At 43.5% G+C, this 13,484-nt stretch overlaps 1 protein-coding gene across 4 annotated transcripts in view; it reads left to right on the top strand.

Moving 5' to 3' along the window:
• The window catches only part of ap1b1 (adaptor related protein complex 1 subunit beta 1), a 43,215-nt gene extending 35,563 nt beyond the window's left edge, over window positions 1-7,652 (top strand). For all 4 annotated transcript variants that reach the window (XM_021621643.2, XM_021621644.2, XM_021621641.2 and 1 more), the window contains one exon: window positions 5,612-7,652. In XM_021621643.2, coding sequence (XP_021477318.1) covers window positions 5,612-5,686 — 75 coding nt within the window. In that variant the 3' untranslated portion in view covers window positions 5,687-7,652. The remainder of the gene's footprint in view (window positions 1-5,611) is intronic.
• The last annotated feature ends 5,832 nt before the right edge of the window (window positions 7,653-13,484 follow it).

Below are 13,484 nucleotides of genomic sequence, written 5' to 3'. Positions count from 1 at the left end.
GAATAGAGATGGGCATGATCTGGAGTGTAGGGATGGAGTGGGGATGAATAGAGATGGGCATGATCTGGAGTGTAGGGATGGAGTGGGGATGAATAGAGATGGGCATGATCTGGAGTGTAGGGATGAATGGAGATGGGCATGATCTGGAGTGTAGGGATGAATGGAGAAGATGGGCATGATCTGGAGTGTGGGGATGAGTAAAGATGGGCATGATCTGGAGTGTAGGGATGAATGGAGATGGGCATGATCTGGAGTGTAGGGATTAATAAAGATGGGCGTGATCTGGAGTGTAGGGATTAATAAAGATGGGCGTGATCTGGAGTGTAGGGATGAATAAAGATGGGCGTGATCTGGAGTGTAGGGATGAATAAAGATGGGCGTGATCTGGAGTGTAGGGATGAATAAAGATGGGCGTGATCTGGAGTGTAGGGATGAATAAAGATGGGCGTGATCTGGAGTGTAGGGATTAATAAAGATGGGCGTGATCTGGAGTGTAGGGATTAATAAAGATGGGCGTGATCTGGAGTGTAGGGATGAATAAAGATGGGCGTGATCTGGAGTGTAGGGATGAATAAAGATGGGCGTGATCTGGAGTGTAGGGATGAATAAAGATGGGCGTGATCTGGAGTGTAGGGATTAATAAAGATGGGCGTGATCTGGAGTGTAGGGATTAATAAAGATGGGCGTGATCTGGAGTGTAGGGATGAATAAAGATGGGCGTGATCTGGAGTGTAGGGATTAATAAAGATGGGCGTGATCTGGAGTGTAGGGATTAATAAAGATGGGCGTGATCTGGAGTGTAGGGATGAATAGAGATGGGCGTGGTCTGGAGTGTAGGGATGAATAGAGGTGGGGGTGATCTGGAGTGTAGGGATGAATAGAGGTGGGGGTGATCTGGAGTGTAGGGATTAATAAAGATGGGCGTGATCTGGAGTGTAGGGATGAATAGAGATGGGCGTGATCTGGAGTGTAGGGATGAATAGAGGTGTAGGGATGAATAGAGGTGGGGGTGATCTGGAGTGTAGGGATGAATAGAGATGGACATGATCTGGAGTGTAGGGATGGACATGATCTGGAGTGTAGGGATGGAGTGGGGATGAATAGAGATGGGCATGATCTGGAGTGTAGGGATGAATAAAGATGGGCGTGATCTGGAGTGTAGGGATGAATAGAGATGGGCGTGATCTGGAGTGTAGGGATAAATAGAGATGGGCGTGATCTGGAGTGTAGGGATAAATAGAGATGGGTGTGATCTGGAGTGTAGGGATGAATAGAGATGGGCATGATCTGGAGTGTAGGGATGGAGTGGGGAGGAATAGAGATGGGCATGATCTGGAGTGTAGGGATGAATAGAGATGGGCATGATCTGGAGTGTAGGGATGAATAGAGATGGGCATGATCTGGAGTGTAGGGATGAATAGAGATGGGCATGATCTGGAGTGGGTATGGGTGAGTGAGTCGTCATCACCACCAACCCTGCTGGCTAAGAGTATTTCACCGGGGTGTCTGTGTGTGTGTGTGTATTGTTTCATTTGTGACGCATTGTGTGTCAGTGTACTGTTGTCTGCTTACTTGGTTGTTAGCAGTAGCCCAGGACATTGTGCATGAGTATTTCAGAACAGTGACCTTGACGTGACTCCTCAGCCCATCTCGTTTGTCAATGTGCTTTAGGATCATGTTTTTATTCATTATACAGGCATTTACTGTCTTCCTTCCCCAGCCCAGATGAGTCCATTTCAGTCAGTCAATCTGTTTTAACCATCTCGCTCAAATGTAGCATTTTAAATGTAATTCCTCCACAGTTCATTGTGCATTCAGCTTGACTCATCTGTCAGTGGTTGAAGCCTCTGTATTTGTTGGTCTGTTGGTATTTTCGTTCAGGAGATGAATGAGTTTTCAGTCTGTGAAATGACTCAACTGAGGTGTTTGATCAGCCCTTGACTGTTTGTCTTGTTCTGTTAGTATGTCTGTAGTCATTTTTGTAGTTGATGTGTTTTTGTCTCCTCTTGTGCTGTTCTTAATTTGTCTAGGATTTAGAGGTTTTTTTTCTTCTTTTCATTTATATCTCTCAGCCTGAACACCTGTCAGGATATGCCCTCTTTCTGTTGCTTTCTCCTATTCCTACTACCCCTTAAGGCTCTCTTCCTCCCTACAGATGACTACCATCAGATCTTCACTGAAGATGCTAACATTTTTCACATGTGCAGCATGCACTCGCACATCTCTGTGCTGCTGCTGCTGCATGGATCTGATGCTCTCTCAGTACAACACGTGAAAGTCAACCTGACACATGCTTGTGTTGAGCAGTTATTTTTAGCATGAGAAAAGAACACTGTGGATCGTACTCAGCCTGTGGGAAGATTCCACAGCTCCCTGTAGAAAGGCAGTAAAGCTGACATCAGTTAAGAAATTATGCCCTCCTAACTCTATATATTGGCTAGCTGACAACGTCACAAGCGATGCGCGTGATTCAGTGGGGCAAAAGTCTGTTGTGATTCTGGATGGCCAGATAGCTAACAATAATGCCAAGAAGCTGCCATGTGGGGAGTCGTAAGTGGCTCGTTTCAGCTAGTTGTCTTGTTCTTGATACCATTTTGAGGTGTCTTGACTGATGTCATGTCTATTTGCTAGGTAACCAACAACTGTAATAATGTATTTGAGAGAAGTGCTCATTGTGCAAATGTATTTGTTTTCAATAAATGTTGGAGACTAACTAATGTAGTTTACATGTCAACAATCTAAGCCAACCCTGTCTGTTTTGCCTCATAGTTGAGCACACGTCGGTTTGGTTGCTAAACAACCAAACCTTCTATACTAACTGGGTCTACTCTAACGTAACGTTGCTAACCCCAATGCTCCTCCATCACCCCACCTATTTGGTCCCAGTTATCCCATGATGCTCAGCCTCTTAGCTCTGTCTTTTAAAGTGGAGCACCGGGCCCTCACCTCTCGTCCCCATGGCAACAGCATGACCAATGGCAAGGGCTGGTTCACTCCCCCCTCCCCAAGAGTGGCTAATTGCAGGGGTTTGTGGGAGAATGGTGCTCTGGTACAGCCAGCGCCATGACCGTGCCACCATGCACAACTTCTATTTACTCAACTTTCAGCTCTCCTTCTTCCCCCACTCATCGTTCAATCTCGGATATCCTTATATGGTACAGAAATCACAGCATCTTTACATCTTCCTACATCTTCTTCCATTCTCCTAAAACACTACCACCACCCACCTGCACTGTTTCTACCAGTCACTGTTCTCTATAGCTAGTTATTTTTCTCCTCTGTCCTTTATTCTCTCACTCTCTCCTTCACACGCCACCCTCATATTGACTCACAGGCAGATTATTCAGCAGCATTTTACAAAGCCTTTAGCAAAATGCCCACACACCATGTAAACCTAGTTGATCAGAGCTTTTCTACAACCTGGTTTAATAAGCTGATCCTTATGACAGCCAGCTAGGCCTCGTTTTCTCCAACTTGGCCTAGGTTGTGTGTTTCTGACTAATCATGCCAGCACCATTATGCATTAGTAAAGAGCCAGCAGTACACAGAGCAGCGGCAGCCCTGGAGGGAGGAGTTGTGTAGTGTTCCCACTCGTCTAGCGCAGCATTGTGGAATGTACCAATGCAGTGCTGGGGGACACTCTGTCACCATGGTACAGCAGTGTGATCTCTTGTCCCATGGGTCAGAGAGGGACCTGGTGTGAACTTCTGTCTAATGGGACTTCAAATGCTTCTGGCCAGTTAATGACAATTGCTATTAGAACTGCTAAGCACGAGCCAGCCGGAACTGTCAATCAACACACAATCACCCTGGCACCTCAAACGCACGGCTACAGTAGTACCGCTGCAAACGCACGGCTACAGTAGTACTGCTACAGTAGTACCGCTGCAAACGCACGGCTACAGTAGTACCGCTGCAAACGCACGGCTACAGTAGTACCGCTGCAAACGCACGGCTGCAAACGCACGGCTACAGTAGTACCGCTGCAAACGCACGGCTACAGTAGTACCGCTGCAAACGCACGGCTACAGTAGTACCGCTGCAAACGCACGGCTGCAAACGCACGGCTACAGTAGTACCGCTGCAAACGCAGGGCTACAGTAGTACCGCTGCAAACGCACGGCTGCAAACGCACGGCTACAGTAGTACCGCTGCAAACGCACGGCTGCAGTAGTACCGCTGCAAACGCACGGCTACAGTAGTACTGCTACAGTAGTACCGCTGCAAACGCACGGCTACAGTAGTACCGCTGCAAACGCACGGCTGCAAACGCACGGCTACAGTAGTACCGCTGCAAACGCACGGCTACAGTAGTACCGCTGCAAACGCACGGCTGCAAACGCACGGCTGCAAACGCACGGCTACAGTAGTACCGCTGCAAACGCACGGCTGCAAACGCACGGCTACAGTAGTACCGCTGCAAACGCACGGCTACAGTAGTACCGCTGCAAACGCACGGCTGCAGTAGTACTGCTACAGTAGTACCGCTGCAAACGCACGGCTACAGTAGTACCGCTGCAAACGCACGGCTGCAGTAGTACTGCTACAGTAGTACCGCTGCAAACGCACGGCTGCAAACGCACGGCTACAGTAGTACCGCTGCAAACGCACGGCTGCAGTAGTACCGCTACAGTAGTACCGCTGCAAACGCACGGCTACAGTAGTACCGCTGCAAACGCACGGCTACACACAGAATTTTGAGCTTTTCCTGCATGAGCTCTAATGAAAAGGAAACCGCCTCTAAGAGCTCTATTAGTTCCTGCAGCAACAGACTCTCTCAACTTCACAAGGAGAGAAGGAATGAGACATTTTTTTTTTCTGCTCCAAGCTGATAAGATTGAATAAAAGGCAGCATTTATAATGCTAATAAATTCTCCCCCGCAAATAAAATGAAACAAAATGCCTCTGCTGAAATTGTGGGAATAGAGGAGGTTGGGAGCTATTCACTCTTCTCTTCAGTCATGAGTCAGTGAAGCTGCTGAAATAATTACCATGCTTATTAAACAGACGGTGCTTAAAGTCCTGCCATTACAGTTGCATTGCACTAACTGACTAGACTAGCATATCGAAAGGAGCTTTTCTTGAAGGTATGAAAAAGTGACCCGGCGAATTAGCCTTCATCCCGTCCATACAGCTTCCTCATCCCTGAAAAGGCTCTCTCTCTCTCTTAAGGATGTTCGGTCAAATGATGACCAGGAAAAGTGTGATTCTGTTTTAGATCACTGAACTATAGTTCATCTCTCATAGCGCTTGACTTGACCTGAGATAAAGACGAGGGCAGCAGCTGCTCCACATGAGAGATTATATTTGTTGTTTATGAAGAAATGACACAGCTCTTTTGTTGATTTTAGTTATTAAATAGAAATGTACTGTATATTGTTGACTGCTTGGCTAGCTTGTCCATGTCTTTCTAAAACAATAGCTTCTACCTGACGTTTGTTCTCCAGCATGTCACGCTGGCTTTTGAAACTGTTTTGCTTTGACTGAACATCTGAACTAGTGTTCTTATTGATCAGGTGCTCTCAACACCTAACACCTGCTAACAGAAGGACTACTATCTCCTTGCCCAGCCAGACCATGTAGTAACTAACTCTCTCTTCTCTCTCCTCAGATCTCTCTGAAGTGCAGAGCACCAGAGGTGTCCCAGTGTGTGTTCCAGTGCTACGAGGCAGTGCTGAAGAACTGAACCCCTGACAGGGCTGAAGTAGGGGGTGCAACCTGAGGCATGGAGACTGGAGACTGGCCCTGACTGGAGGGACCTCCTGGACCCCCAACCCTCCTGACTCTCTCCTTCCCCTTCTCCTCCTGACATACAGGCTTCTGAAAGACCCTTTCCTTGTAGAATCTCCAACTTTGCTGTCTGTCTGTGTGCCTCCCTGGGGACTCTGGTTTCTATCTATTATTTCTGTCAAGCACTAACCCTCCACTCTACAAGTCCTTATCTGATTTAAGTCTGAAGTCTCTAGCCCTCATGGTCCCAAAGCTTTCTATAGACCAATCCTGTCACTCACGTCAATAGTTGGAATGGCCTTTGTCTTCTTCACCTTGAACATGGTTTCCCATAACCCACCAAGTCTAGTCGGTCTTCAATGAGAGTTCACTACCCTGTCAGATCTCCCTTGCATGATGGCCTAACTCCAGTCCAGCCCGTGCTGATCTGATTCAGTTCCCCCCTCTCCCATGAGCCTCTAATCTGGGACACACCTGGTAGGGATTTTCAGCTAGTGCTGCTGGAGGAGACTGTGATGCGATGGACTCTTGTTCCTTGTGACTGTTTCTCCATATCCCCCCACTCCCCCCTGATGTCTTCTCTTTTCACGATTATCTCACCTCGCGTCTCTGCAAATTAGTACCTATATTTAGTGTGTGTAATCAGCAGTTAAATCTCTACTGTCAGCATACCTTTTTGGTGCTTCACATTAAAATGTGGCAGTACAGACACATTGTTTCCCCATATCTTGGGGCTGTGAAGCACCTGCTGTGTTCCTGTTCTCACTTCACTCACCTCTCAGCGCCCCCCCCCCCCCCCCCGCCCCTCTCAATGTCTTCACTTCTTCTCTCTCACAAACACTTTCCTCCTTTTTATTTTAAAGGGATGTGATGTCCCAGCTAGTAAGAGACACTAAATGTTTTGGAACACACCATGTCACATATGTGTTTAGTTTGTTGTTTGCTCTTGATGTACCCATTGGGCTTGTTTATTGTTGTTGTACTCAATCTCTGCTGTCTCTTGGAGCAGGACTCTCTCTCTCCCGTGTGTGTGTGTGTGTGTGTGTGCATGTATTTGTGTGTTGGGGTGCCTGTGTGCTATTTGTTATTAGAGAGGGTTGGAGCAACATCTAAGGCTACATTTACACAGGCAGTCCAATTCTGATATTTTGCCCAATTATTGGCGAAAGATCTGATCTGATTCGTCAAAAGACCAATTATTAGACCAACTATTATTGCCAAATAGATCAGAATTGGGCTGCCTGTGTAAACTCAGCAACATACGCCTCACTACTACATACAATACCTTTTCTTTCCCTAATTCCTGCCCCTTTTCTTCTTTAAAGTAATTCCATTATGTATTGCCAGGTTTGTGTTTGCAGTGTAATTGAAGTTTTAACTCTGGGCATGCAGGCGGACGAGGGCCACAGATGTTTGGATGTTGTTTCTGCTGTGTGCGCTCTGTTAATCAGGGCTGCTTGGGCTCCCTGCCAGGTTGTTGCATTCTCCTCCCCTCTTAGTTGGTCAAGTACCTCTGCCACCTGTCATAGAGGCTTCAAACCACCTGTATGTTCTATACTGTATCTGTATAGGAAACTAACTGTAGAGGTAGCACACATCATGAAGTCTTTTGTATGAAGAAAATCTGACCAACTCAACTTCACCATTCTGTTTTACCTAGTCTCTTTGGAAAATGAATTGGAGATTTAAACTTTTGAGTCATTGAATCAGAACCCTCTGGAACAGCTCCACAGTGAGCACTTTCACTACTTGGAGATTAGTGGATTTACTTGGTCTGTGTGTGGTGAAAACTGACTAGTGTGTATGTGATGAGAAGCTGTAAAATAGCTGGTGAAGGAGAAATCTAATGTTTTTTTGACTGACCGTTTGTGTGTACATTATTTGAAACAGAACTATTAAAAATCAGATATATTCACAAATGCCACAAGTGCATTTTCTGAATTGATTTGAATCATCAATTAGGAATGGTATACCACGTTTAGTTCCATCCAATAAGGATTCCATAAGATATACACTGTGTACAAAACATTAGGAACACCTGCTCTTGCCATGAGACTGATCAAGGGAATCCAGGTGAAAGCTATGATTCATTATTGATGTCACCTGTTAAATCCACTTCAATCAGTGTAGATTGAGGGGTTAAAGAAGGATTTTTAAGCCTTGAGACATGGATTGTGTATGTGTGCAACTAAGAGGGTGAATGGGCAAGACAAAAGGTTTAAATGCCTTTGAACGGAGTATAGTAGTAGGTGCCAGGTGCACTGGTTTGAGTTTGTCAAGAACTGCAACGCTGTTGGGATTTTCACACTCAACAGTTTCCCATGTTTATCAAGAATGGTCCACCACCCAAAGGACATCCAGCCAACTTGTGGGAAGCGTTAGAGTCAACATGGGCCAGCATCCCTGTGGAACGCTTTCGACACCTTGTAGAGTCCATGCCCCAACGCATTGAGGCTGTTCTGAGGGCAAAGGAGGGTGCAACTCAATATTAGGAAGGTGTTGCTAATGTTTTGTACACTGAGATCTTACATTATATTATATATATATATATATATATATATATATGACAAAGTAATATAAAGGACTAAGCCAATCGCAACACTGGTTAGTATTGTACTAGTAGAATTTACAATCTGATGAGTAACTCTTCTTCCACACTTGGCCACATATGCAGACACTGCTTGATGGACAGGGAGAACATGTCTGCTTTATAAGTCTCTGAAGTAGGGAAGATGATCAGAAGTTGTTTTAAATCATTTTTTGTCCTTTTGTGTAATATGTACATACAGATTCCATATTAACAAATGGGTTCATGTTGTATATTATAGGCATATCTACAGTTATCTTTACAATGACCTTCGGAAGGTATAGGGCTGTCCACACTCGGTTGAGTGAGCTGTCATTTTTTTTACAGTATTGTTGGGCAGCCTTAAACAGCTTTGCATACTAATTTGATGTTCCCTTCCCCCTCTCCCCTCATCCCTGTTCTCCTCTACCCTAATCCCTTCACATATCTGCTCTCCTCTCCCTTCATCCCTGCTCCTCTCTCTCTGTCCTCACCCCTTCTTTCTCCATGAGTCCAGAGTGAAACCCAAGGTTTATCTGGAGCTCAGGGCTTTATTTATCCCTATGACAGACTGGGAGCAAGAAGATGGTGAGGTTTTGAAGTGATAGTAGATCGAAGCTTTACATTCTCTGAGCTGTACCCACTCAATCTAGCAGCTGCCAAGAGTGACTGGGGTGGGTGGATAAGCTAAACTGCTCAATTTTGTGGTTGGTTTGTTGACTGGAACCCAAATCTTGTTACCAGCAGTGGGTTGAAGAACTTAAATTAATATTCCTCAGCACCATACACAGTATATGCTACTACAGTACATGGAACAGCCTGTGGATCAAGGTGTGAATTACGGGGGTGGGGGGGGCTTGGCTCCCCTGAATGAGACGTTAGCTTTTTGTTGCATTTAGGAGAGCTAACTTTAGGAGGGTTTCTAAATAATGCTAATTGAACCATTCTCTATTTGTTTGAAATGTAGTGGTAAATATGAAAATTAAAGCATCCAAATTAAATAAACGCCCCAACCTCTCTGTCATGGTTTAAAATAGGGGTGTCAAACTCATTCCATGGGTCGGCCTACTGTCTGATGGTTTTTGGTTTGTCCTTTCAATTAAGACCTAGACAACCAGGTGAGGAGATTTCCTTACTAGTTAGTGACCTTAATTCATCAATACAAGTACAAGGTAGGAATGACAACCTGCAGACACTCAGCCCTCCTTGGAATGAGTTTGACATCGTGGTTTAAACCATTTATTTCTATGTGGCGGTGCTGTCCACTCAGCAGTGCTGAATTTCGGCCTCACAAATGCTCATTTTTGCCATTTGTTTGCAATTTGTCCTTGATTTTAAAAAATAGCCTTCATTCCAAATTCATTTGATTTATTCGTTGATTTTATCATTGTTTGCTTTAGTCAATCATTTGTTTAGAGCGCTCATTGCGTTGTTTTTCAGGTGCGCACAGGTACTGGTGTTCTCCGTGCCATCCTAGGCCAGAAGAAGTAGACCATTTATTTAGCTTTGTAATTTTTGTTTGCTTTCATGGATCAGATGATGATAGTCGACAATATCAGTAGACAACTACCCTACAGCAAGACACCAATACGCATCCAATCTATCCAACAAGTAGGCTGGCTCTACATGAATGACAGTAGGACTACTATAAGGTGATTCGTTCGGTTAAAAGCATTCGATTTTTGCAATGCCATGGGCCTACATTATTGTGGATTTGTCTCCCCATGATAACTGTTTTCAAGGCAAAATGTTATGTAGGCATAGTTACACTTACAGCGCATTTTCCCAGACCTCCAAGATCCATGATTCGTGCAGGGTTTAAGTTCAATGTTAAATGCTTCATAATGACAAATAACCCTGTCATAACTGTCATTAATAACCCTTTCCTGCCTGGTGGGAATTGTACATTTTTTTTACTGAATCATGACCTCTGTGTGCATAAATTAGAATAATTTGCTGGTGTTAAACCTTATATGAAAACATGATACATATTTTAAAAGCTGAAAAACATCTTTCAATTGATATGACATACAATAGCAACACATCAATCAAATTGTAATCGGTCAAGAAAAACATGTGAAAATGTGTCTTATATGAAAATCAATGCTTTTCTCCCAAACCAAACTTTCTAAAGAATGATAGATAAAAGCTTGGAGGATATTGACTCTTCCTTGTTTTGTAAGGATTGATCATCTAAAATCAGAATATAAGTACCTTTTACTGTGAATTGGTTACAGACCTTTTAGTGACTAATGGAATTTTCTCATTCTATGGGATGTTCAATGATCAAACACATCTGCACCAAAACAAATGACACATGGCATTCACTATTACATATAAGGAAAGACGAAAACAAGTGATATAATAAAACTAACTAATCATAGGGGAATACATTTCCTCATTCAAACCTCCTTCAAACCTGAAAATGAAGACACGTTTAAATCTCTATCATAACCATAACATTATACAATATTCATTTCAAGGCTACTTTCATCAAAATCCAACTGGAATTACAAAATGTGAAACAAGTAAGGCATATAACAATTATTAGATTTTACAACTACAATTTCTACTTTCAACTAGCATATTGTCTATAACATAAAGAGTCAGAATGGGAACAATTCCAAAAGCACAGCATTATTTTACAGTCCTTACAATTAACAAGGCCATTTGAGTCATGAATGAAACATAAGGGGAGGCTGGCATGCAGGAGAATGGGTACCTGCAGGAAATGGAAACATGCAACAGAGGTAAAATTGCTAGTGAACACCAGAGCGACATCCAAGTTTCTTTCCTGGTGCCTTTTTTCCACAATGAGTCACACTCTCACTTGAGTGCAACAACCTAAAACAATTTCGGTCCTCTACGACGCAAAAACAATTTGCTCTTGCATTCAGATGCTACACAAACAAACCGGGTGCTGTTCTCCTTTCCAGTGGCGATTTGAGCATGTAAATCTTGGTGGGGCAAACTCCCCCAATTTTTTTTTTTTTTTAGATGCATGCCGGCAAAGCCACTACACAAAACAACACTAAGCCATACATTAATTGGACTATAACAGTGCCCACAAACTGTTAGGGCCTACATAAAGCTGTCTCAACACCTTACCACTGTTACACCTGACTATTAGCGGAACCTTGTCTGGCAGCAAAACATTTAATTCTGCCTCATTTGCTGCCTTTTAAACAAACATGGCTGTTTTGCTTAAACAAATGCGGTTTCTACTGACAATTGAGATGTACAAACTATGGCATAAGGGGATGACGAGTGGATAAGAGGAAATCCATAAGGTGTGTCCAAAAATGTATTGTATTGTGCTACATAAATGATGTAATATCCCAGGGAGATTGTAGCTAAGAAAGTAATATTAAGTGTATGTTGTGTAGTAAGCTGTTAGTAGCCCACGTGTCTCACCCTAATAATTTGGTCCCTTTTCTCCTCATAATTTAGTAAACTGTTCTGACTTGGTGGTGCACTTGTAGCCTATAGCCTGATTTAGAGAAATGTCATCATTGAATATTGTAAGAACTTTCATTGTTTGTTTTATATGCCCCCTTTATTTCTCACAGTTCTGACTTGGTGTGCATGGAGAATCCAGTAAGAATTGCCATGTTCTGAGTTCTGTCGCTGTAAATTTCAAAAGTGCTGAACAAATAGTTATATTGACTACGTCCAGCCTAGTTCGAAATTACAGATTGCCTCTTATCTGCTCGTCATCCCCTTATGCCATAGTGTGTACATCTCAATCGTCACATTTGTTTAAGCAAGTCAGCCATGTTTGTTTAAAAGGCAGTAAATGAGGCTGAATTAACTGTTTCGCTGCCAGACACGGCTCTGCTGATAGCCAGGTGTAGCAGTGGTAAGGTGTTGGGACTCTGCTGTTGGGACAGCTTTATGTAGGCCCTAACAGTTTGTGGTCACCGTTATAGTCCAATTATTGTGTTGTTGTGTAGTGGCTTTGCTGGCATGTATCTACATTTTATTTTATTTTATTTTGCCACACCGAGATTTACATGCTAAAATCGCTACTGCTAACAGGTGTATACAATCGAGCACACAGCCATGCAATCTCCATGGACAAACATTGGCAGTAGAATGACCTTACTGAAGAGCTCAGTGACTTTCAACGTTGCACAGTCATAGGGTGCCACCTTTTCAACAAGTTAGTTTGTCTAGGAGCAACGTTGGCTCAGCCTCGAAGTGGTAGGCCACACAAGCTCACAGAACGTAAGCGCCGAGTGTGAAGCGTGAAGCACGTAAAAATCATCTGTCCTCGGTTGCAACACTCACTACCGAGTTCCAAACTACCTCATTCACAATTGACAGTGATGATGGCCTATTTTGAAATTAGGTATGCTTAGCTTGGTGTTTGAGGGTATTCAACTGGAGGATGCATTTTATGCATATTCTATCATGATAGGCTATTCAATAATAGGCTACATCTGTTGGTACAACTCTTTGATTGAGGATGTTAATTTAAAATAAATTGCGCTCCCTCACCTACAAAAACAGCACTACACCACTGGTTATCGGAGCAGTGCAGCTGGAGTGGCAATTATGAGCTGATCTGGAGTCAGCACTGATCACTGTTTCATTATCTCTCCACACCGTGTGTAGCTTACTGAGGACTAGATCACTAATAATGACTTCATCCTCACTGTGTGTGTGTTTAAGGTTTATAAAACACACATTGTTGCAGTTCAGTGCCTAACAAAAACACGATGCTTTTTTATAATGGAATAAAACCTCCCTTAACATCATAGCTGCTTTGTGTGTTTCCTAAACTGCAATGTTATCAGGTTGTCTAATATTGTGGTTCTGATATCATCAGTATGAGGTATGCCCTCAGTGGAGTGGTGCCAGACCTATGGTTCCATTCAGTCTGTATCGCTGAAGTGTTACAGATTGCGTAATAGAAATGGAAAGGTATTATGCGATCTAGCGGACATATGCAGGGTTTAACGTGAATGCAGTCTCCTCTAACGCGGGAACATTGCCTATAAATTTCAATTGGGCTTTAGCTCAAAGTATTGAATAGAGGCTCTAGATGACAGTAACATGCAATCTTCTCTATGGCTGTCATCCACACACCACTCAGTGTCAATGAATGAGGACATGTGAAGCAGTGGTCCCTATTATTTTTTACTTTGACGTAACTAATGCTTTGATGGTGTTCTTGTGACCCAAA

This window comes from Oncorhynchus mykiss, chromosome 11, assembly GCF_013265735.2.
Source record: "Oncorhynchus mykiss isolate Arlee chromosome 11, USDA_OmykA_1.1, whole genome shotgun sequence".
Taxonomy (NCBI): Eukaryota; Metazoa; Chordata; class Actinopteri; order Salmoniformes; family Salmonidae; genus Oncorhynchus; species Oncorhynchus mykiss.
The sequence above is the reverse complement of the archived record's forward strand: the minus strand, read 5'-3'. Positions and strand labels throughout refer to the sequence as shown.